General features: G+C 34.2%; 3 protein-coding genes across 11 annotated transcripts; 2 read left to right on the top strand and 1 right to left on the bottom strand.

Moving 5' to 3' along the window:
- Positions 1-1391: 1391 nt before the first annotated feature.
- Positions 1392-6047, bottom strand: LOC148211229 (peptidyl-prolyl cis-trans isomerase FKBP16-3, chloroplastic-like). Of its 2 annotated transcripts, none has more exons than XM_088124070.1 (7): positions 5908-6047; positions 4221-4489; positions 3534-3617; positions 3215-3264; positions 3041-3089; positions 2875-2956; positions 1392-1748 (listed from the first exon to the last, which is right to left on the bottom strand). In XM_088124070.1, exons 1-7 carry the CDS (start codon positions 6035-6037, stop codon positions 1630-1632), a joined length of 783 nt encoding a protein of 260 aa, XP_087980196.1. In that variant the 5' UTR covers positions 6038-6047; the 3' UTR covers positions 1392-1629. The 2 variants fall into 2 exon arrangements, with proteins under 2 accessions (XP_087980196.1, XP_087980195.1); XM_088124069.1 differs by having other exon boundaries at positions 2882-2956.
- Positions 6048-6233: 186 nt separating this feature from the next.
- LOC148211228 (DNA-directed RNA polymerases II and V subunit 8A-like) lies at positions 6234-11731 on the top strand. 6 transcript variants are annotated; one of them, XM_088124072.1, is made up of 6 exons: positions 6234-6505; positions 8433-8543; positions 10286-10350; positions 10448-10648; positions 11006-11097; positions 11387-11731. In XM_088124072.1, exons 2-6 carry the CDS (start codon positions 8471-8473, stop codon positions 11496-11498), a joined length of 543 nt encoding a protein of 180 aa, XP_087980198.1. In that variant the 5' UTR covers positions 6234-6505; positions 8433-8470; the 3' UTR covers positions 11499-11731. The 6 variants fall into 6 exon arrangements, with proteins under 6 accessions (XP_087980198.1, XP_087980201.1, XP_087980197.1 ...); XM_088124071.1 differs by lacking the exon at positions 6234-6505 and adding an exon at positions 6662-6821; XM_088124073.1 differs by lacking the exon at positions 6234-6505 and adding an exon at positions 7999-8123.
- Positions 11732-13387: 1656 nt separating this feature from the next.
- On the top strand, positions 13388-23988 carry LOC111015204 (membrane-associated protein VIPP1, chloroplastic). 3 transcript variants are annotated; one of them, XM_022290156.2, is made up of 12 exons: positions 13388-13636; positions 14754-14875; positions 14970-15080; positions 15670-15734; positions 15811-15892; positions 17458-17532; positions 18444-18514; positions 18596-18678; positions 20105-20169; positions 22168-22242; positions 23564-23676; positions 23761-23988. In XM_022290156.2, exons 1-11 carry the CDS (start codon positions 13492-13494, stop codon positions 23672-23674), a joined length of 1005 nt encoding a protein of 334 aa, XP_022145848.2. In that variant the 5' UTR covers positions 13388-13491; the 3' UTR covers positions 23675-23676; positions 23761-23988. The 3 variants fall into 3 exon arrangements, with proteins under 3 accessions (XP_022145848.2, XP_022145847.2, XP_022145846.2); XM_022290155.2 differs by having other exon boundaries at positions 23746-23988; XM_022290154.2 differs by having other exon boundaries at positions 23741-23988.
- The last annotated feature ends 763 nt before the right edge of the window (positions 23989-24751 follow it).

Genomic DNA, 24751 nt, shown 5'->3' with positions numbered 1-24751 from the left:
TTTAATGAAGATTGATGGAAATTATTTGAAGATGTAAAGTAAATTTTAATTGTAAACTTTTAACTACTTCTTTAGTGTTTTTCATAAGGATAAAACTTGGCTCATAAACAACCTTGTCCTTACCATCATTGAATATTCGACAACTCATTATATTTTAAAATAAATTTTTGTTTTTACATTTCTCTCCCTTAGTTGTCAAATATTTAATGGTGGTAAGGACAAGGTTGCTCCTTGAGAAGCCAAGTTTTATCAGGATTAATTTGGAAATGAGACAATTACCAACTTGGTTTCCAAACACATTTCTAAATTCTAATTAACTCGTACCTGTTTACTTTTTACTTACTTTTTTCAAATTTGAATTTACACATTTTTCAAACACATTTTCTAATCAATCATCAATCCAACGTTCCAATCAAATTTACACAATTTTCAAACACCTCAACCTCGTGATTGTATCATTCATCTAAATTATCTACCAATAAGATCCATATGTGTTTTATATTCTACTCATTTGAACAACTACCTTCAAAACTTTCGATCTAGGATGACTGGAGAGAACTATTGTAATTTATATCAAAGTTATCAAGATAGTGCACTAGATCCTTCGAGATCATCTTTTTGGTATTAATTAAGTTACCTATTCTATGTTTCACCACTATTTGTATATAATAATATTTTATTTTTAAAAAATTGTAAGATTATTTCAATCTTTATATATTTCAATATTTCACATTCAATTGTGTAAGTAAGAACTAGATTGGATTAGAAATGATCAATAAAGCAAATTCCAAATCTTATTAGTTACACTTTATACAGTATTAAAATTCAAATGTTTCATTGGACAGACTAAGATTACAATCATCAAGGTTGCGAGAAATTATAGACTGTAGTGGCATAGTAGGAAGATGATGAAAATAAAATAACATGAGGAAAAAAAAAAGACATGTCGATATTTCGACATTTCGACGACATTTTGACATGCGACGACATGGGGGGAAAATCGATTTTCCCCCCATGTCAATGTCGACATGTTCGACATGTCGAGCTCTTGACCTTTTGAACCCGAAGAATAAGGTAGAGAGATAAATTTAGTTAAATAGTAAATTTATAGTTCCCGAGTTCTTAAATCCTTCCCTAGACAGGGTAAACTTCCCAACTCTACTCCTTTACCCAAACACCCCCAAACGTTTAAAAAGGCCACCGGCCTCTTTGAGTGATAGACCAATGTACTTTGCAGCTCATACAGTTTCTCCTTTTATTCCAAAGTTTGGGTCTATTTACAACTGAACAACTTAAGAATTCTCAATTCTCACGGGATAAATCCATGTCATGTGATAGGCCATCAGTTTAACAATTCTGATTCCTGAACACCCTTTGGCAATTCCAACCAATTCTAAACCAGTCAAGTCAAGTCATTTTTATAAATCCAATTGGTATTACATTTTGCTCATCGAATCAAATTATCGACAAATGCTCTTAAGAACACTTTTACACTCGAAAGGAGGGGGAAAAATTGAAGCTAGCACAACAAATGTTATCTCATCATTTACATTTTATGGTTTATTTTCTCCTTGGTTTTCATTTCCATTGAAAAAGGATGATAGTTAAAAAAGGGGATATTGTGGCTACTCACTCTTCATCTTCTTCAAGGCCTGGTATGTATTCAAGACTCACATCAAATACCACAGGGCTATTTGGAGCCACCCTTGGCCTTCCTGGAGCTGAGGTCAGGCCTTGGGGAATGCCAGCTACAGGAACACAACATTTAAAAGAAAAAAGAAAAAAACTTATAATTAAAATGTGATGACGATGACGATGATATGATGTGGTTAGTGTGAATTGTGATTCTATATTGTTCTAATTGCATGTGCCATTTTATTTTGTTGAATTGTACACTTCCTCTACCACTGTACTATGTTGTTGCATCAAATCAACCAATATTTGTGCAATAAAAGATATCACATAATCATTTAGGTAATACTGTAACTACATACAATCACAATTGAAAGTTGAGAGAGAAATTTATCTAAGTTTAGAAACTAAGAGAAATAGCTATCAAAATTTGGGGACTAAAAGTATAATTCAACGAGGACATTCATATCTTCTGGTGCTATATATATACTTAAATTTTTTTATTTTTATATAGTTGCCTAAAATTGGGAAGGAGGTGGTATCGTTCATGTATATACCTTAGCCCACTCATCAAGGTATGTTTCAAAGTGAAGTGTGAAGTACTGATAGGATAGTGACTATGTTTGAGAGCATTTTCGGTGTGACACACGCTTTGCTATGATCTCAAGCACTTTTCCTTCATAATTTTCCATTTTGAAGTAATATAAAGTGCTTAAGTCAGAGCATCCTCAAGTACTTTGTGAGAAAATACCTGTAGATAATGCTCAGTGTGCAAAGCCACATCAAAATGATGTGTTATTAAGCGCTTCTTAATAATTGATGTACTTTTTAGCAAGAGCTTCTTTTAAAAGAATTTCCAAACACATCCTATAATCGGGAGGTGATTATGGATATTGTTAGGGGCATATTAGTAATTAACTAGTAAATTACTAGTTGAATGATTATAAATAGGAGTCAGGGGTCATGGAAAGGAAGCAGATTTTGAGAACAGTTCTGGGAGAGAACCAAGCCTCATGAATATTTAGCAATCCCATTCTAAAGTTCCTTTTATGTTGCAATATATTTCAACTCCTATTTCTCTTGATTTCCAATCTCTAGTTCTATTTCCTACCATAATTATTGTTCTAATCAATCAACTAATTTAAAATGACTGTAGGTCTACAGGTTCCAAACAGTTTTACTGGTTTGAGAAGTTTAGGAGGGCAAAAATGAAAAACTTCTCAGAGAGAGTAGAGAAAACACATCTTACAGGTCCTGGAATGTACAGTCGACGCTTCCCACCAGCTTTCATGCTTAAAATGCCTTCATCGAGTCCCTTAATTACCTGTTTAATTCATTAAATGAAATAAACATTAATGAACTCTTGAACTCAAAGGACTAGAAATGAGAAGGCACTTTAAGCACTTGCCTGACCAGATCCAACACGAAAGATATAAAGCTGATTCTTCTCAAGTGAACTATATAAATGGAATGCAGATTAGAACTTTATGGTCAAGTTAATTCATAGCTTCCTCATGTTATATACTTTATAGGATGTCTTAGAACAATGGAATATCAATAGTTCCAATGCATTGAGGTTAACCTGTCAAAAATTTGTCCAGATGGAATCATGGCAACATAATTTGCAGCTACCTGTGAGTAAAACAGCAACAAGGTTAGAAGTTGAATATCCTGAACTTTTTTCACTGTATACTCACTAATTAGTTTCAATTTAAACAAATGGATTTCTGCTAATGGCTGCAATTCATATATTACGCTTTCTTGTCAAACTGAACTTCAAGTAATAGAGATTCCCTTGATTTCTCTTTTCTTTTTCTTTTTTTCCTCCTTCCTCTTTGTGGGGGTGGGGGTGGGGGTAGGGATAATACAAGCTATTAGAGAGACCAGAATAAATTACAGACCTGAAAACCAACAGGTGGACTAGGGCCTCCACCAACTTTAATGTCCTTATACTGCAAACCAGACTCAGTCGTGACCATAGGAACCTTCATCAACAATAAGAATTCCAAAAGTCATTGTTTATGTGGATCTGCAAATGAAAAAGTTAGTCTTAAATATACAAAGTGCATCCTAAAGTTTAACAAGTTTTAGTTGTTGGGTGCAATTTTCAACAATATAAAATGTTGTTAAGACCATAGTCTACATGCCTGAGTTGTCATCAAGAATCAATGTTCATTTTTAAAAGAAATATTTAAGGTAAAATGACAAAGTTTGATCCCTAATCTATCCGATACTTCTTAAGAGTTTAGGGGCCTATTAGACACTTGTCAAAATTTAACGACTTGTTAGACACAACTCTAAAATTTTAGAGACTAAACCTAACTTATAATATAAATGTTTAACATAACATTGCATCGCCATATCTCCGAACATCAAAGATGAGTGGGTTACAAGAGATAAGTGAAAAGTGACAAAGGAAAAAGGAAAAAAAAAGAAAAGAAAAGAAAAGAATTAGAGTGCGGGGGTGTTTAGGGAGAGAATTAGCGTTCAAAAAGGATTACATAGAGAGAGAAGATACAAAAGAGAAAAGTCACTAACTAGTCAATATTCAGTCAAAATAAATGAAAGGACGTGTAACCTCACCATACATTTTCAAGTTCTTTCTCACAGGCATCGTCACATAATCTTGGCTTGTCCTCCGGAGGCAAGCCAGCTGCCTTGACGTTTAGAGCATCTATAACGAGACTTGACACTCCACAAACTAAACCAATCATCTCTCTTCTTCTAGTCAAATTGAATTCCTTCCCATACTCTTTTGTCTGCAAATCTTTGGCAGTGATACTGGAATTTAAGCAGCGCGCAACTAGAGATCGTATTTTATCACTGGAAATACCATGGTGTTTCCCAGAAGCCGAAGCTGATTCATGCAACAAGATGAACATAAAAGAGATAAATCTTGAAGAAGAAGAATTAAAGATAAACATGTTCAAGTACATATTAAAAATACAAGTGATGCATATCAACTTCATCAAACATTAAATTATAGTGCATAGTCTACAATCCAAAACAATTTGACCTTTTTTTCTGTATTAATTTAGTGACATGAGATAACAAGAACTTGGCTTTTAACTAAAATATGTGTGATGAATCTGATGTATCTTTATGAAATCATTCTCTTTGCAGCCAACTAAAATATGTGGAAAGATGTGAGTTTCAATTTTTTTCAATCCAAAAAGAAGCAGATCCAGGATACAGTCAAACAAAAGAAGTTCAATCTGTAGTTTATTAAATTATAATACTTTAAGCTATATGATCTTTTCCACAATCTACAGTTCCTACATTGGATAATAAACTTAGTTGGCTTCATATTGTAAAGGAGGAAACCAAGTATGATGACTATATGCATCTATTTCCACAACCTCGTGGCTTGGGAAGAGAAAATGCTCCGTACAAGTTTTTGTCTGTGGAAAGTAGCTATTTCCTCCGATGAAAAGGAAAAACTTCAAAGAAGGATAATTGCATGCACTGAAAAGCTATAGTTCTAATTCTATCTCACGTTTTCTGAATAGAACAAGAAAAGTTAGGTAACTCGCATCTCCATTAGTCTGACTGCCAGACATCTGGACCCAAAATTGGATAAGAAATTAACGCTTGCTCAAATCTCCACGATGGATTTAAGTCCTTTAAAACCAGTATTATGATTCAAAGGCCAATGGGGTAAGCTGTAGGTTTAAAGAACATCGTTTGTATAAGAATCTAGTTCTGACTTGAATAGCAAGAGTGCTGGATACATTACAATTTTACAAAAAGAAAAAAAAATGTTTCAAGACTAAACCAGTAAATTGATCCTTGAATTAAAGTTAATCCTACCTCTTCTCCTTCTTCTTCATTCCTCCAACTATAATGTGCTTCAAATTTATCCATATAATCCAACAAGTCGGTTTCATCAAGCTTGCTTAACTCGTAAGAAGAAATTATAAAAATGTCCATGCCCACATTATTCAATTATGTTAAGACAACATAACGTGTTTTTTCCTACAAATTAACCGACTCAGTATTTTTCAATACGTTCGAAGTATTAGATCGGGTCAATCAATAGTTCAAAGACGACGTTAGTAGGAACATCAACAAGAAGTTAAGCCCAAACGTTCAAAAGGATCGCAAAGAAGTTTTAACTAAAAACTAAGTTTAAAAACTTTCGGAGTCCACATTCATCGATTCTTAACAAAAACAGAACATGAAAAAAGAATGAACATCAGTGGATTGGATCAGTCAATCAATTGAAGTGAAAATAGAGATTGGAGAGAAGAAGAATGAAAGGAATAAGAGTGTTACCAAGTGGAAGCAACATTGAGGATGGAGAAGACGCCATGGGAATGGAATTTGAGAGCGAAGAATTGGTACCGTTGTGGAAACGGATAACGAAATCTTGAACCTTTGGTTTAAATAGCTGCCGAGTTGGCATCCGCGTTCCGCTTCAATCATCCATCAATATATTTTTATTTTAAATTTCATTTTAATCCCTCAACTATTGTATATTGTATTTATTTAGTCCCTCTACTTATCTAATTTACTAATTTAATACTTTAATTTAAAAAAAATTATTTGGCCTCTGAAACTTTAAAATATATACGAACTTTCAATATGTATTCATTTTGGTTCTTACCATTGTTTTTCTACTGTAGGTTACCGTCGCGCCGCCGGTTACTGCCGTTGGGGATCGCGTCGCGTGCTGCCGTTGGGGCGGCGCCGCTTGCTGCCGTTTGGGGCCACCGCCTGGGATTCTGCCGCCTTCCGCTTTGCTGCTATTGGAGTAGCTGTCGCCGGCTGCCGTGTAGGTCGCCGTCGCCTGCTGCCGTGTAGGTCACCGCCACGTGCTGCCGTTTAAGTTGCCTGAATCGCAGATGTTGGGGTCGCGGCGGCTTATCGAGGGGTAATTGTGATGTATTATTAGGGTTCGGTTGTCGGGTCAAACCCGACCCGACCGACCATTATAATAACCGAACCTAAGCGGTCCGGTTCATTTTTTTACCCCTCTAGAATCTTTATAAAAATTGGCGAGCGAGCTTCCATTAGCAAAATTTATTTCTTTTTTCTTTTAAACAAAATTTATTTCTAATAAAAAGAATCCTTTTGTTCTTATATTTCTAATAAAAAGAATTCTTTTGTTCTCACTTTTTAAAGTTTTAACTACTCCGCCTTGAAAAAACCCTACCCTCTCTCTCATAGAGCTCCTCCGGCGACTGTAGGTGAGCATAGTATTTGGGATTGTGTCTGAAAATTACTCGGTATTTAGGGCTGTTTATTGCTTCAAAATTTGTGGGTATTTTCACTTTTTGTGAATTTGTATGTTCTGAATTTTTGGGTTTATTTTGGATTGTTTATATATTTTCGTTTCGAAAGTATTTATGGGATATTTTGACTGAATATATTCTATTTTGATATATAGATTATTTGCGAAATAGAGATTATTTGAACTGATTATTTATGGGATGTTTACATGATATATTATGATTGGATTTTATAGAGCTTTCTTTTGGATTACTTGTCCAAAGCGAAACCAGCGCATTTTCAATGGAATAGTGCTCTCATTTGATCGTTATTTTGAGGCTATAGTCTTATGGGTTATTTCTTGGTGAAAATGCTTCCCCTATTTCACAACTATAGCTTTTCATCCCTTTTGTGCAGCTGGAACAACGTTCTGTAATTTCTTTTATGGCCACTTTTGTAATTTCATTTTGAGGCATCCATTATCTTCACTTTGTTTGATGTCTACTGTTCTGTTCTTCACATTGGTTTCTTAATTGTTGTGTATATCAGATTTCCACGAAACGACATCTTTTTTAGAATATTAATTCTTATGTGATGAAATGTAGAGCTGAATGTTGTCAAGTAGATGTGTATGCAGACATTTTTTTTGCAGACGTTGATCTTGATTATACCTTTGATTTTCTATTTCAGAACTAACTGTCAAGGATTCAGCATAATATAGATTGTTTTGAAGTTCAATTTCAATCTTAAGCTGATCCCAGATTGTTTAAGATCATTCAACTTTGTATACCTTAGTTTCATATCGTAAATAATATTTCTTCTGAAGTTTGTGATTTAAAAAAAATGAAATTTTTTCTTCACAAAAAATAATATATCATGTTACCGATTTTAATTTTGACAAAAATAAAATGAGTTTATAACTTTAAATAATATATTTATCAAAATTTTCATCTTTTTAAATATAATTTTAAATTTTAGAGTTTCAAATTAACAGTTAAACATTAAAAAAAATGTTATTTGTAGAATTTATACTATTAGAATCACATCATCTAAAAACAATTAAAAAAAAAGAATCTGCCAAATAATTATAAGGTGAATCTGAAAAGTTAAAACATTGCATACGAAACAAGCCATTTATACTTTAGGGTTTTTCTTTTTATTCTTTTCATCCCTTTTGCTTTCCCTGAATTTTCCTTCACTCTTGCAATCGCCATCTCCCATCTGAAAACCTTGTTCAAAACCTTCTAATACTTGGTTTGAAGTTGCAGACCACAATTCAGGTATTTCGCTTAATTTCTCTTTTCGAACACTAATTTACTCCACCCATGGCCGTTTGTCCTTTAGACTTTGATCCACTTCTTGACTACCTGGCCCTAACTCAGTCGGTGGTATCCCCTTTTGCAGTGAACCATGAATGTTAGATGAAGTTGTTGCTTTTCAATTTATTTTGCTGGGAAATCTAATGCTTCTAGTTACTAACTTAATGCGTTGTTTTCAGGGCTCTGATGCTCTTGCTCTGTTATTTAATGGCATTTATCTTCTAACTGTGTTTGTTACTTTCCATGACCTCTCTGTTACTTTTTTTTCAGGATTGCATTAACTTTTGGGAAGCAGAGTTGTGGTAAGGATGGTTGAGCTTCTCTTTGATGATATTTTTAAGATCGAGCGATTAAACCCAGATGGTAAAAAGTTTGATAAAGGTGCGCTTTTGTACAATAGTTACCCTCCTTTTATTTGTATAATCTTTTCAAGGCTTCTTGTTAGCCGACTATGACAATTTTGTTACCATAGATTTGTAAAATCGTTGAATTTCTATCTGATTCCTCTGCAATCATGAAGTTGAGTCTTAGGAGTCTGGCTTAATCAAATTCTTTTAGTGGGTCAGGAAAATGTTTTTGAATCACAGGATGCAAGAATAAGCTTTTTAATCATCTGTTAGTGCCTTTGCAGAGTCAGTTTCCTGCCGTGCCATTAATTTAGACTTTTGTTGGGATGGTTGCAGCTGCAGAACCACTTTTCTGGGAGGATACTTAGTTTGAGGATAGATAGGATTGAGAAACCTCCTGAATGTATACCATATGTTATGGAATGAATGAAAGAGTTGGATGTAGAAATAAGTTTGAATTACTCTGTAATTCTGTTACTAACAAAATGGAAATAGAGTGAGAGAAATATATGAGGTAAGCATATACGTGAGATGTAAGTTTAGTTACGGTAATGTTGGAAGTCTTTGAAGTGAAAAAGGAGAGCTAACCTCTTGAAAGTTTGTCATGTGCTCTACATTTTCTAATGTGAGTTTTATCATGGTACTCTCCGGTCACAGTTTTCCCTTCATATTAGTTATTCCTTACCAGAAGGAAAAAACTATCTTTTTTTTTTTTTTTTGATAAGAAACAAAGAATCCATTGATCTATCAAAAAGGGAGACGACCTAATGGGCAGAGGGTTGAGAAAACCCTCCCCAAAGAAGTTCTAGACAATGGCAGCCTTCCAATTTCTAACTAACGTGTAGGCTATAATACAAAAGAATTTCTTGTGGTTTATAGTCCACCATGAAGCATAATGTTGTACATTACTACGAAAAACCTCCTTGAGGGACTGCTTATCGTTGGAAAGCCTACTATTTCTTATTAGGTTCCCGGTTTTCCCCCTTTTTTGTTGTTTGTTCCATAGAACATTTTTGATATAGAGATCAATTAGTTAGTGTCCCTCTCCCTCTATTATTCATGTAGTCAATATGATTCTTGGTAATAGGGATTCACGTGTATGGTCCCTTCATCTTGTCTGGTGTTTCACTTGCAAGTCTCTGTAAACTCAATTGGTTTCTTCTTTTCTTTTGGACCCTTCTTTCTGTAAACTTTGGAAGTTGAAAGCTTGTAGAAAATTTGGGTCTTTTTAAACTTGTCACCATTTGAAGGATTGACAACTTTGAATTGGTGTATTCAATGTGCCTTTTGGCTTCTCTATGATGCGGAGTTCGGGCATTTGCAGGATGATAGATAAGTCATTTTGTACCTTCTGTTTTAGGGCGATGGCATTATTTTTGCCACATTTTTTTATATAATTAAAAATTTTGCTATTTTATGGAATATTTGATCGGAAATAAATGAGAGAATGAGATACAGGTTGTGGGAGGAAGTTTGGGGTTGAATTTGAAAGTTAACTTTCCTACTTTGGGAGGTTTAATTTGTCTTTGATGGTTATAACTTATAACTTTGTAACTCTTCTAATAAAATGAAAAGTGTAATTCTTTGTTGAAGAAAAAAGAAACCCAAAATGTCCCTGGCATTGCATTGAATCTTTAGTCTAACAGATTTCTCAAAAACTTGCTCGTAGTTCATAATGCCACTAGAACCTTTTACAAGCTCTCTATGATGTTACTGTATTTTGAACCTTATTCTTTTGTATCTCTGCGCCATGTGGACTTGCAAATTTGCATGCAGAATCTTCTTTTACCTCACCGATATGGATAGACTCTTCTCATCCATTATTTGTCGACTTTGTACAGGTTCCCTTATCCTTCCCCATTTCTATGTCATTTGGAATAATTAATGTCTTACTATGAGCCATGTAAAATTTGTAAAAGAAAAAAACCTTTTCAACAGGTATATACAATTGGCATTTATTTTTTGACAAATTGTCCTACAGTTACTCGAATCGAGGCAAAGAGTGAGAAGTTTGACATGTTCATGCATCTAGATATAAATACAGAAATATACAACTTGAAAGAAGGTGAAAAGTTTTCAATGGCTCTGGCTCCAACTCTGAATCTTGATGGAACCCCTGACACGGGCTATTATCTTCAGGTAACTTGTTCTTCCAATTGTTTATACTCAGAGTCTGTTGAACGCTGGATGTAGAGTAGTATAAGTAAGAAAATTGTTCTTTGGTATAGTGGTTACTGGCTGACTGAAGAATTCTATTGGCCTTCTAGTCGGAAATCACTAGTTTTAAAATATCACTTCGACATGAATAGGTAACAGGGAACTTTCAATCAACTAGGAAATAAATGGAAATTGTATGTCTATTTATTGTCATGACTGGTCTTCCATTGTTTTCTGACAACTATATCTGTACCTTCCTCTGTTCAAATATTAATTTGGTCTTAAAAATTCTCAAAGCCTTGAATACGTTTAATTAAGTATTGCTAGTTTGTGTAACAGGGCAATCGGAAGTCGCTTGCAGACAGATATGAATACATCATGCAAGGGAAGCTGTTTAGAATATCGGAAAGTTCTGGACATGGCGGGAGAGCGTAAGTGCCATAACTTTTCAAAACAATTTTGATTTTGAATACTACATTTGGTGAGTTGTACTGATGAGCCATCAAAGAATCGAGAGCTTGACTTAGCACAAGTTACACTTCCTCTATATTTTAGCAAGAATCTGTCTAGGAGAACTGTCACCTGTCTGTAATGGCTACCATGAGTGCTATCATGGTGGACAAAACTCATTTTATTTATTTTTTCTGAACATTTTAGGAACTTGCATTTTTTCTAGTTGAATTTTGTTATCTTGAAAAAGGTTATTTCATCTGAATCCAGGGAAATAGATGCCTCTTTTGGTGGGCTCCTGATGATGCTTAAGGGGGACCCCTCACATTGCAGCAAGTTTGAGCTTGATCAAAGGCTGTTTCTTCTCATCAGGAAGGTGTGAAGCGCTGTCATTCGAGTCGAACTATGATGATGTACGATAGAAGTTGTGTCATCGCCTGTTCCTATAATAACTGTGTACGTTTAGAAATCTATGTAACCCTTTTACAGTTTCAAGCTATTGGGATCGAATTGAAATCGGGGATCGATGAAAGATTGGGCATGTGATCTATATTTTGAACTAATGAATCATCGCATCAGTCTTGCTATTAATCTAACAATCATAGTTGCGTTGCATTTATGGTGGTTGAATTATCATAATCAAGTTTTGATCACACTTAGCCAGAGAGAAAACTATGGATGGACATTGTTGTAGTGCCTCTTTGAAGGCATCTCGAGGACCGAAGGATCGACTAATAGCAGAAACGCTTTTGATTTCAAAGAGGGAAATAAGGAAAATAGAGATCGAGCATGGTAGTTAATTCGAGAATGAAAGGCATTTATGTTTGATAGGCTTTGACATCTTTTGGCAAACTCTCTAGTTGCAGTTAGATGGTGAGTTTGTCTAATGAAAGACTTGTCAAAGGATTCTATTTTTCATTTTTAGTTTTTGAGAAATGCTGTGATAATTTATTTATTTTTAAGAAATGTTTTTAAAATTGTGTTGAAATTTTTTGATTTTTTTTTTAAATTGTTTTAGTTCCTAAACTTAATACAAAAAATTAATTTAGATTGCATCATTAATTTTGTTTTTACATTATTTAACAAAAGCAGACTGTAGACACACCTTTTACCTAAACATGTCTATATGAAATAGTATTTGTAGTTACCTGTAGTAGATATAACCATTGATTTTTCAAATAAATTTAGATCATTATTAAATGATCAATCCAAAAATTAATGAAAAAGGACTAAAATAGTTTTCGAACTCACAACCTCAGCTATGCTCGCTTTGGTGTTAAAATGGAGTATTTAAGAAATTTCAAGAAACAAAACAAGATTTTAACCTCTTTCTTTTGGGGATAAAATTATAAGTTTAATGTGTTAAACTTTTAAGTGTATTTAGTCTATATACTTTTTATTTAGGAATTACATAAGGCAAATTTCAGGCATATTCAAACAAGTACACGTTATAAAAACATATTAGACATAAAATTTAAAGTCCAAAGACTAATTAGAAATTTTTGCAAATACAAAACTAAATAGACACAATCTCAAGAGTTTAAAACTTGTTAGAAACATTTTAAAGTACGTGGACAAATTAAACACAACTCTGAAAATTCGAATGTGTAACTTATAATTTGACTTAATTATTAGGGAAACAAACAAAATTTACTCATAATCTAATTTGACAAGGTGTATCAATTTTTACTCTAAGTTTTCAATTCTATCAAATTGTACATTAAACTTAACAGAAATGTTGCGATATATACTTTGAAATTAGAATAAATGTTGTATTTTTTCATTTGAAAAGCATTAAAATGACATTCTCACGTGCTTTCAAAGACATATAGAACACTGACCTGGTAGAGAATGGATGAGACTTCAAAAAAAATATACCATTAGAGCTTAGTTTTTGTTGAACATAAATTAGAGTTCTAGAGATTTGGTCAACGATTGACTTTCTAGATTGTTTGAGCTTAATTTTGCACAAATTTCAGACTTTTTGTTCAAATTAGTGGATAAATGTAAAAGATTTTAAACCGAAAGAAATAACAACATTCGTTTGTTTAAAATTCAATTTGATGGGATAAAAAATTTGTGGCGAAAAGTTAAAAAATTAAATTTGTTAGTACAACGCTAAAAAAACGTTAAAGGAAATAGAAAGAAGATGGAAATCTAAAAACGGATCGGACCGGACCGGACACCGGTTCAGTGATAGAGTTCGGTTTTTGGGGACCAAAAAGCTAGGAAAGAACTGTACAACGGGCGATTACGCTTGTACACAAAGTGAGATCCTCTGTTATCTTCAATCTATATCTCAATTCTCAACTCAACGCAATTTTTTGTCATCATTCCGATTTTCTCTGCAACTTTTTTTCTTCAATCGATCTCTCATGGCTGCCCAAACCCACGTGTTTACTGGGTTAGCTTTTGCTTCGACTCCTGCTTCTTCATTTCAGCCCTCTTCTTCCAACACCGCTACCGCCACCCTCTGTGTCGTCACCAAGTCCTTAAGAACGTCCTTCCTTAATGGCGGAGGTATTTCCCCTTGCTCTTCATTCCCTTGATTTTACTTCCAGTTTGGTTGGTCCGAAGTACGTGGGAAAATTGAATTGAATTGGATTGAAATGTTCTCAGTGAATACTTCATTTCCTTGTATGTTCTTTCGAGTATTGGAGTGTTTGTAATGATTATTTGATAGCTGGGTGCTTGAGAAAAGTGGTTTTAAGCTGTTAAAGTCATAGCATTGTGCTATGGTGTAACTATTAGTGCTTGTCCTGCAATTTTGACATGTTGATTTTGTGTTGGATCTGTTGTAATTTACACTTCTGATTTTGCACCATCACTTGAAAAGGTGCATTCGGAGATCCAAGGGATTCTTGCTTTTTCTGTCTTCCTGAATTTGTTGTTAGTTTTCAATATTTTTTATCTGGTGGAGATGCTAGTCAGGTTCTTTGGTTTCAGCAATTCCTTGACCCCTTTAAGTTCATAAATTTGAAATTGGGATTACCACCCGTTTGTGCAACTTTCGATGGGACTTGTGGGCCATTTAGTTTTTAATATTTTAAGTAGATGATCTAATGCAGTAAATCCTACCACCTTGTATAAATATTAGGTCTGAAAAAATCTTTACCTTGATAAAACCTGTAAATCCGATTCCCCAATGCTTATAGGGAATCTACTGTTGATGTTGGGCGACCTACAAGAGAGAAGATATTGAATTTTCAATTAACATCTATGTGGTAGTTGTAAAAACGGCTTCGATTGTCAAGTCAATATGCTATCATGAAAAGTGAGAGATGAATTCAATGAAGTTTAGAAATCAAAGAGAAAAAAAAAAAAAAAAAAAAAACCCTTGAATGACCATGAGAGTGTCATTTATAGGAGTAGAGAGCTGAAGGAAGAAGAAGAAGAAGAAAGAAAGAGAGAGAGAAGAAAGAAAAGTAACCTCTTTCTATGTTCCTATCTAGCTGCATCCATTATATATCTGCCTCTTTCACCTTGCAAGGGCACCAACACATGTGCGTGTGTGCAAGTGTAGAAATACTTGTCCAATCATTGCTTTGTGTGCTAAAACGTGTATCCAATTCCACCTAAAGTTTATTATAACTGTATACTTAGTTACACTCACAGGAAATAATAATTTTTCCTGCAGTGCACACTTCACAAATTACAAGGTTGAAGTCTTTACATATTGATCGATCCCGTGGTTGCAGACGTGGAGGTGGTCTTGGTGCTCGCATGAACCTTTTTGACCGTTTTGCAAGGGTTATAAAGGTAGTACTTTCAATTATTTCATCCCTTCTTTAAGTAAGCTTTTGAACTTCACGCAGTATGATAATAATCATGACATTTGCTTTCTCATGAGTAGTCGTATGCAAATGCACTTGTAAGTTCCTTTGAGGATCCTGAGAAAATTCTGGAGCAAACAGTGCTTGAAATGAATGATGACTTGACAAAGATGCGTCAAGCTACAGCACAGGTAAGCTTCAGAATCTTGTATTTATCTGTTTTCCCTGCCTGCCTTACTTTGAGAATTGCTTTCTGTTTCTGAGCCAGTAGTGCTGTTTTTCCCTTTCAATTTTTCTTTATTCATGATTCAGGTTTATCAATGGCAAATTGGAAGTTGTGTGTTATTCGGAAATATTATTTAAGGATGCGAATATACCACATGACTCGCTTAAAATTTATGAAATAAATAACTTTTATAACACATGGAAAGCCAATATAGTAAATATGTTTCTTATGTTTTAGTCCAGCCTCACTAAATAGTCTCTTCTCTTCTGGTTCCATGTAGCCATTTTAAATAGCAGGATGGGCCCCCTTGGCCCTCCCTTCTGGATGTGAGTTGGGTATGTGTGAATTTTGTGGGATGGGTAGAGCTTGACATTTGACAGTGGACCACAAAATGCAATGCCATTCCTTTTGTTTTTGTTTTTGTTTTTTTGTGTGTGTGTGTGTATGTGAATGAAACAATTTTATTGGTGGATGAAATTACAAAAGATGACGTATCCAAGTCAGGAGTTTCATAAAACATCTCCACTTGGAAATGTTTTCCCTTTTTCTTGAAGGTGTTAGCTTCTCAAAAGCGCTTGGAAAACAAGTATAAATCTGCACAGCAAGCTGCTGATGATTGGTAAAAGTTTAAAACTATTATCCATTTTCTTAGTGGAATTGTAGGCATACACGTTTCATTTCTAATTTTTATGTAGGTATCGCAAAGCACAATTTGCTCTTCAAAAAGGAGATGATGATCTTGCTCGGGAAGCTTTAAAGAGACGCAAATCATTTGCTGTAAGTTAGAACATATTCTTTGTCGAATCTGATACCTATATTTCAAGATAATCACTCATTATCTATTTTGGAACATTCGCCAAAGTTTTGGTTATTTTCATGTAAAAGGTTCACACAATGGTTCTTCTAGTAAAATTTCTTCATTTCATGACACATTGTTAACATGCTTGATCTCTTATAGTACATGGCTTTACGAGGATTTAATCATATTTTGACAAATGACCTGTGTGTATAATTTTATTGCCCTCTTTGTTTAATAAATTAACTGAATATGTGGACAAGCACATGGAAATGAATAGATTTAATGTTGTTCTACTGGAAAGGCATTCTTTTTTATTTAGAAACCTTTTATATCTACAAGTTTATGCTTGACACCCCTCACGGCCCTCTATTAATGTTCCTCAATGAAGACAGCCTAATGCCAATGGGCTTGCAGTAGAGAAATTATAAGAGAGGGAGGGGAGTTCTAAGAGGGTGGATGAGAATGGCCTCTATTCACAGTTTCTATAGTTATATTCTTTACTCTTTCTAAGAACCTCTTGGTTTCCTTTATCTATGGTGGGTAATTCTTCCTATTTATTTTTTTCGTTTTCATTTGCCCCTTTGTGATTGTGAGTTCATTGTGTTGTGTTAACCTCCATTCTATCTACTATTAATGGAGTCATTCTTTCTCTTGGGCATAGAGATTGTTGTGTTTGGTTCTTTGATCCTTTTCAGTGCCTTGACCTGTTATTTATCTTTTCAGCATTTGGGTTTTACTCAATCCTTGAATACCCACCTTTCTTCTCTAATCTAAGCTTTGGAAGCTAAAGATCCCGAAGAAAACCCAATTTTATTGTTGGTTGTTCTTGGGAGGAGTAATACATTAAACTTTATTCAAAGAGCATCTGATTTTGGCCTTGGTCCAAATTAGAGTATTTTGTGCAGGTATGCTTTTGAAGAGACTTAAACCACCTCTTGTGGCTATGTGGCCTTTTGCTACCAAGGTGTGAGGCTGTTTCTGGTGGACTTTTAGTTTCTCTTTGGTTCTAGGTTTGTGTTTGTAGGGATGATGGAGAAAGTTGTTTTGGATCCTTTAAATGATAAAGGCCAGCTACTTTGGCAAGCTGGTTAGTTTTTTCATTGGTGGAATATTTGGTTGGAAAGAAACTAGAGATTTTTTTTGGTATTGATAGTTTATGGGAGCAGGTTTTGAGTGGATGCATTTTAGTGGCTCTCTTTGGGTTCATTCTCCTAAATTTTTTTTGTAATTACCCTTGTTTTTTTTTGACTGCCAAGACTCTTTTCTATATTGGTCCGCCCATGTTCTTTTTTGTTCAGCCTCCTTTATACTTCCTGAGCCCTGAATGAATGCTGGTTTCTTCATAAAAATTGATATTTGCAAGATGGTATTTACCAACTTGAAGAAACCGTTCTAATATTTTGTCCAATATGGAATTATTTTCATGTTATATTTTCTCCTATAGGTAGGCTATTATAAACAATATTAAATTTGAAAACTTCTAATTCTGTATGACAAGATTTATAATTTATTGTTACTGATGATCATTGTGTTCTACTGTCAGGATAATGCAAATGCTTTGAAAGCTCAACTTGATCAACAGAAGAATGTTGTGGAAAATCTTGTTTCTAATACTCGGGTATGAAGTTCTAATGTATTTTCCGTTGGCCATCACATGAAAATTTTAAAAATCATATTCAATAAAAGAATTTAAGAATATAGCCCAGATTCGCTTGTATTACTCCTGTTGGCAATGTAATTACATATTATTGGTAACTCTTTTTTTTTGGATAAGAGACTTTCATATTAATAAACAAAAAAGGATACAATCTAGGGGCTGAGGTAGAGTGAACCCCATCCAACTGACACTAAACAAACGCTTTTCAATTGCTCATGAACAAGGAAAGGTTGCATTACTAAAGAATTTCCTGTAATTAATACACCACCAAGAAGCAACGTGCTGTACATTGCTACAAAAAATGTCAAAAGGAGTAGATTTGTCCTCGAAAACCCGGGCGTTCCTTTCTAACCAAATATGCCATAGGAGAGCTCTTGAGGCACAATTCCACACAACTTTAGCCTTTTCAGGGAGCCACCAGCCTTGTAGGGCTTCTGAAAGCCACTCATCAATCTGCTTGGGGAGACAAGTGGAGGTGCCGAAGAGGTTTAAAATGACATACCAGCTTCTAGATGCAAAAAGGCAGTGGATGAAAAGATGGTCTATATCCTCTCCACTACTTATACAAAGACTACACACTTGTACAACTTATAGTATAGAAGGCTGGTGGTAACTCAAGGACACAATTGTACAACTTATATAGAATATATCTTGTTGAAAAAGGTCATAATAATGCAGGTTCCCATGACTGTCCTATTTTAGCTTGATATGTTGTTAATATGATTAGAATTAGAAAGAGGTAGGGACAAGTCGTAAGGGTTGTTTGTCATATATTATATGCTTGAATATTAGTAAATCTAACTTTAAGCTATCTAAACAAGGATGAGTTAGTCGATATCATGCTATTTCACCATAGGAACTTTTCTTTGTAGCTTTTAGAGAGCAAGATACAAGAAGCACGGTCAAAGAAAGACACACTGAAAGCGCGTGCTCAGTCTGCGAAGTTTGTATTTTAATCGTAACTTTTTTTTACAAATTTCTTTGCTTCTTATTGCTTGCTGATACCACCTTTTCATGGCTTTAGGACTGCAACCAAAGTGAGTGAAATGTTGGGAAATGTTAACACAAGCAGTGCTCTCTCTGCTTTCGAAAAGATGGAAGAGAAAGGTAAGGAAATTAAATATTAAAGTCAAGCTTAAGCTTGCTTGCGTCACTTTTGAAGTCACTTTTGTTTAGATCTTAATTTGCTTTCTATTACAATATATTTTCAAAATTTTAAAGTTAAGAGTTACTACATTTTCTACAATATAGAAATTTCATTATTGGTTTTTTCTCATGGAGATGAAGTGTCTTCTATAATGAGCTAGTTATATTCTTTCTGATATTTGGTTATCAGTTTTCTAACTTAAGATATGAAATTATTTCTCATTTTTCCTATGCAACCTGTCTTCTCCATCATTCCAACATCCCCCACTAAGTCACCTTAGCCGGTAGCCACAGCTATTTCCTCTATTCCTTCTATGTAAGCCTCCAAATTCCACTTTGTGAACCGTCCCTTCGTTGGAAACCTTGGAAATTATGTCCCCCATTTTCTATAGCACTTGGGGGACAATTTTCAATAGCCAAGTTGGATCTAATTTACTATCTGGCTTTTATTGTGTTTATGGATCAAGATTTACACCAATAATTCTAGCTTTTTATAAGAAATGTGAATCCATGAACTGTAGCTTCACTACACAATTTTACATTGTGATGTGAACCCTTTGTTTGGCTGGGTGGCCAAGCAGCAGATGCCGATCAAGTGGTCCCCCCCACCCAGGGAAAAAAAAATCCTTTATTTGTTGCCTTTGCCGATGCCCACATAATGATATTATGGTATTGCAATTTTTAGGAAAATACCTTAGGTTCTGTTTTGGTGTGTTTTCTGGACTTTCTTAAAAATGTTCAATATTGTTTTAATTTGAGAACTGTCTGAAAATTAATCCTTTGTTTTTATGTTTTTTATTTGTTTCTTCTGTGTGTGTTTATATGTTTGAATTCTCTTCTATATGCATATTAAATTAAAAATATAATCCATTAAAGTCAAGTTATTTTTTAAAAGATAACTAATGCATGAATAGTTAATTTATAAAACAACAAAGAAAATGCAGGAAAATATCAAAAGACAATTTCTGGTTTGTAGCTATTCTTTGTTCTGAAAAACTGTTTCCTACTGTATTTAATATTTTTCTGTTAAAAACAGTCTTATTTTAATAATAGACAACCAATTTTAAGCATGACTTCTAAGTAGCCACTTGCTTTTGAGTCTCCATCTTTTGCACTCAAGTTCCCTTTACATTAAAATTTCAGTCTATCTATCATATATATCTGGATCCCTGACATGGTGATTAGGCTCATTGCTGAATCAAATCTTTGCTTCAGTTTCTTATCACTACTTGAACAGAAGATTATTGAAGCTACTATTACTTTATTTAGTTATATTTTCCTATTATGGTTTTTCCTTGTCATACTGTTCAGGTTCTTGCATATATGTTACTTATGAATCTTTCCTTGCTTTTCTTATTTGTTTAATTTTTCATCAAAATCTTGGTAGTTTTGGCAATGGAGTCTCAAGCAGAAGCTCTTGGACAGTTAACTGCTGATGATCTTGAAGGAAAGGTAACTGTTCTGTTTTCCCTCCAAATTCGTTTTGTGCTTGATTTTATTGCTGGTCTATAAAGCTTAAAAACAGAAAGTAGAAGGTATAATTTCTTTTAAAAATCATTAAGAGGAGGCTAATTTCTTGATTTGGTTTCTTCTAGAACTTCAGTAAGTCCTTTTGGTTAAGTATTTTGCAATGAATGGCTCCAAAATAAAATATTTATTTGGGAATTGTTTGTTTCTCTGTTTGTTTTCTTGGTTTAGCATATTTTGAATGTTGGTTAATTTTGAAAGTAATGTGATCTTCTAAAGTGTGACAAAATATCTCTTCCTAAGAAACATGTTTCCCGAGATGAAAGTATGCCTAGTTCTTTGGTAGAACGTAATTTTCAATTATGGAAATTAATTACTGGATTTTGCATCGTTACATTTGACGTTACCTAGAAAGCCTCCTCTCATATCCTAGGTCCAAATTGGTCTAGGAGCATAGTTGAGGATTTGAATCATCACTTGTGGTTATGCCTCTTTTCCACCAGAGTTTGGAGTAGTTTTTTTTATAGGGTTTTAGTCTAGCCTATGTGTAGGGATCAAGTATCTGTGAGATGCTGGATGAGGCTGTTTTTTAACCCATTTTTTGGGTAGGGGACGAGTTCTTTGGTAGGCCAATTCCTTTGCTATTTCGTGGTTTATTTGATTGGAAAGGAATAGGATAGTTTTCCTCAGACAGGATAGCTATGGGTAGGATGGATGTATGGTATGCGACTTTTTAATGCATCCCTGGGCTCTCAATCAAATTTATTTTTGTAGTTACCCGTTAATTTTTGTTTTCAAAAGTTGGAGGCATTTTGTAAATATTTTGAGGTGTGCTTTCTCGGTTTTGGTCGGGCCCCTTTTCTTTGGGTCTCTCCTTGATGTTCTTACATCTTAAGTTGGTTTTTCTATCATATTCATAACAAAAGGGTTTAAATACTATTTTGATTCTCGTACTTTCGATTTTGGTCTCTAAATTTTTACAATGTCTACTTTGATCTCTGTACTTTCAACTTTTGTTCACTTTAGTCGCTGTACTTTCAGAATGTCAGTTTTGGTCTTTGACTTTTAAAGTGACTATTTTGGTTCTTTCGTTTTCATTTTTATCTAACTTCTTTCAATCACAGATATGGATTAATGCTGTTAATGCACTATTTTTTGAATTATGGTTTGAAAGAAATTCGAGACTTTTTAAGGGCAAGAGCAGATCCTTGTTCGAGTCTTTCACTTAAGCTAAGTTCAAACCTTCCCATCGGTGATCTCTTGTTGATCCCTTTTTGCACTATTCTCCTAATCTGATTTTTACCAATTGGAGTGCTTTTATTAGTCCTTTGTAATTTTTGTTTCTTGTTTTCTTTTCCTTCACTCTTTAGAGAGTTTAAATCTTTGAAATTTTTTTTTTGTTCCTTTTCATACATCAATGAAAAGTTTGATATCTTGTTAAAAAAAAAGTATGACACTTAACTCACAAAATTTCTTGATATGTAGCCATGAAACTGTATTAAAGGGTTTTCATTATGTATAAAATTTATGTTAACATTTTGCAAACACTTACCAAAATGACCCTTTTTTAAAAGTATAGGAACCGAAATGGACATTTTGCAAGTATATGGACTAAATTGACAATAGTTGAATTTACCGAGACCAAAGTGAACCAAATCTGAAAGTACGGGACCAAAATAGTATTTAAAACAAAAAATAAATGAACCAACAAAATAGGGAGATAAAAAGTGAAGTGTTTATTAGTAACTATTGTAATATAGAGTTGATTGTGACTGGTTCCCTGGGCTGCCTTTTTATTTTATCTATGTGATGTGAACTGAGATATATTAGTTACTCTTGTCTATGCTCCCCTTCATCAATGAAGATAGGGCTTTCTCCTGAATTCGCAATTGATACCTTATGATTAAGCATGTTACACCTTCTGTGGTTTTGCCTTCTGGTCAACCCATGTTCATCATTGAACGTCTATTTTCAATATTATAGTTTGCTCTGCTGGAGGGCTCATCGGTTGATGACGAGCTGGCAAACTTGAAGAAGGAGTTATCTGGTAGCTCAAAGGTAATCATATTTATTTTTAAGATTTATTCTTTGTTACGTAGATTACACTTTACAGTGGGAAGTGTTGTGAATTTATGAAGCTAGATTCGCCATATTCCACTCTTTACTTTTTTTTTTCCCTTATGTCTGACCATGGATTCAGATGGGGTCCACTTAATGAAATAGTGTTGTTTTGTTAGCATGTGGGCTCCCATGTAACTGATAGTCATTGATGTTCCATACTTCTTCAAGGGGGGTGAACCAGAGACAGAAGCCTCATTCCTCAAACATTGGAGAGAGAAAAAAAACCATTCAAGGGGTTAAGAGGAAAACATTTCTTCTCAATTCTAAGAAATTTTTTAGCTCTGCATAATTGTTGTTTAAAGAGGCAGTAAGAGGGGTCTATTGATGTAGAGTTTTTCACAAAGGAAAAAGTGCTATTTCGCGCGAACACGGGGTTAAGTACCTCGTTTCGCTCGAAGACTGACCCGATCTGTACCCACCTCTTGAGAAAGTTTCAAATTGACGGTGCACATATTCTAAAAAAGGTGTGAGGGAGAGAGCTCTACTCCTAAAGCATAGAAAAGATACCAGTTTGGAAAACCTAGTTCTGTTTAAGTTTTGCTTTGTTGTTTCCTCCCTCACTCTTTGGGTTGTCATAAGATTGATCAAACTATGGAAGAAGGTATGAAATAGTTTGGATAACCAAGTTATAATTGAGTATCTACCACTACTCCTAAAGCATAGAAAAGATACCAGTTTGGAAAACCTAGTTCTGTTTAAGTTTTGCTTTGTTGTTTCCTCCCTCACTCTTTGGGTTGTTTCCTCCCTCACTCTTTGGGTTGTTTCCTCCCTCACTCTTTGGGTTGTCATAAGATTGATCAAACTATGGAAGAAGGTATGAAATAGTTTGGATAACCAAGTTCTAATTGAGTATCTACCACTACCCGATGCAATGCGAGAACTAGCCACCCAATTTTCCGACTTTAGCGCTCGAATCTCCCTGAGATTTATACCTCTCTATTTACTATCAGCGCGTGAAGTCTATAGCTTCTCAATCCTACACCATCATACACTTTTAGCTCTTTTAAGCAGCTTTGGATGAGTCATCCTCTGTGCAAGGTTGATTACAGTGACTTTTAGTTCTTTCCTGTCATGAATTTTGGGTGGCAGATAGCAGGGGCAGGTATCGATCTTTTGAGGAATATTTTAGGATCACCTGTTAATTTTCAGTTTTCAACACATCTCCAAGTACTTGGGGAGGAAAAAAACAATCACTATCAGCTTTGTTGATCTCCTTTCATATTTGAACATAATGATCGGAATTTCTCTCTCTCCACAGAAAGGAGAACTTCCACCAGGAAGAACTGTTTCTGGCAGCGCATTTCCGATTCGTGACGCCGAGATCGAGACAGAACTCAATGAACTGAGGCAAAAAGCAAGAGAATTGTAGGGGTATGCCAAATCATTAGAATTTTCAATATTAAAATTTTCATGTCTGTAACTGACATCATTTCAGATTAGATTTACATTGTACAGGAAGAAAAGATTCCAAGCAGATCAACATTGTATAGTAAAACCCCAACTCCTAACTTGAGAGTCAGTAAATTTTTGGATTGAGGTGCAAACTACTCCTTATGAATGACTTATATTGCAAAATGTGTTGTTTAGGACATAAATATTTTGATGAATCTTTGGGATCAAATATTGTTTGTAAATTAATACAAACACAACTCTCTGAACACAGATCAAGTGTTTTTGGTGATCTATTTGGTGTTTTTCCATAAACTTTCTGCAGATGCTGTGAATTGGGCAATTTGGAAAAATGTTGATGAGAATTGATGTTTGATTGTCAAATTTATGGAACATGAATTGATAATTTTTTTTTATACAGGTTAAACTACACGTTTGTTCCTTGAACTTCCTAGATTTGTTTCGTTTTAGTTTCCGTATCGGAGTTCTTAATAGGTCTTCGAACGTTTAAGGATGTATCTGTTTGGTTATTGCAGTCTAAAACTTTCTAAGGGGTTTTTTTATTTTTTAATTTTGTGTCAAACGGGCATTTATCGTGAAATCCGTTTATTTAAGTTTGCACCACCAAGCCACGTAAGTCCTATGATATAGTTACCATGTCTTATAAATGTTATAAAGTTAATAATCGATAATTATTAGACACAAAATGGAAGGTTTAAGAACCTATTAGAGATTAGTAACATTTTAAGTACATGAGCCAAATAATTATGGATCTATTAGAAAATTTTAAAGTATAGGGATTAAATAAACACAATTTTAGAAAGTTAAAAATCCAACAAGTAATTTAATAAAAGATATTTTATAATTCAAATTCTAGTGAAAATTTGAATGTACGATCGAGAAAGAAGTTACTCAATACTTCACCTATAGAGTTATGCTCAAGTAAACGATAATAAATAGATAGTTGCGTGAAAGGATGTTGATAAACTAATTTCAAACGACCTATTGACCCACTCCTAATTTACTTAAAAAAGATATAATAAACAGAATCTTTAAA

Source organism: Momordica charantia (genome assembly GCF_013281855.1).
Source record: "Momordica charantia cultivar OHB3-1 chromosome 5 unlocalized genomic scaffold, Mcharantia_2.0 BLBB01000005.1, whole genome shotgun sequence".
Lineage (NCBI taxonomy): Eukaryota > Viridiplantae > Streptophyta > Magnoliopsida > Cucurbitales > Cucurbitaceae > Momordica > Momordica charantia.
The sequence above is the reverse complement of the archived record's forward strand: the minus strand, read 5'-3'. Positions and strand labels throughout refer to the sequence as shown.

Bases quoted from the DNA above. Each gene is read 5' to 3' on its own strand.
- LOC148211229 (XM_088124070.1), bottom strand. From the start codon at position 6,037: ATGCCAACTCGGCAGCTATTTAAACCAAAGGTTCAAGATTTCGTTATC. The intron at 3,265-3,533 runs GTCTGTAATTTA...TTTTACTCACAG, and splicing joins GTCCACCTGTTGGTTTTCAG to GTAGCTGCAAATTATGTTGC. The intron at 1,749-2,874 runs GTGTTTTCTCTA...GTGTTCCTGTAG, and splicing joins CATTCCAGGACCTGTAAGAT to CTGGCATTCCCCAAGGCCTG.
- LOC148211228 (XM_088124072.1), top strand. From the start codon at position 8,471: ATGGTTGAGCTTCTCTTTGATGATATTTTTAAGATCGAGCGATTAAAC. The intron at 8,544-10,285 runs GTGCGCTTTTGT...ATTTGCATGCAG, and splicing joins TGGTAAAAAGTTTGATAAAG to AATCTTCTTTTACCTCACCG. The intron at 10,351-10,447 runs GTTCCCTTATCC...CCTTTTCAACAG, and splicing joins TATTTGTCGACTTTGTACAG to GTATATACAATTGGCATTTA.
- LOC111015204 (XM_022290156.2), top strand. From the start codon at position 13,492: ATGGCTGCCCAAACCCACGTGTTTACTGGGTTAGCTTTTGCTTCGACT. The intron at 15,735-15,810 runs GTAAAAGTTTAA...ATTTTTATGTAG, and splicing joins CAGCAAGCTGCTGATGATTG to GTATCGCAAAGCACAATTTG. The intron at 15,893-17,457 runs GTAAGTTAGAAC...TTCTACTGTCAG, and splicing joins AGAGACGCAAATCATTTGCT to GATAATGCAAATGCTTTGAA.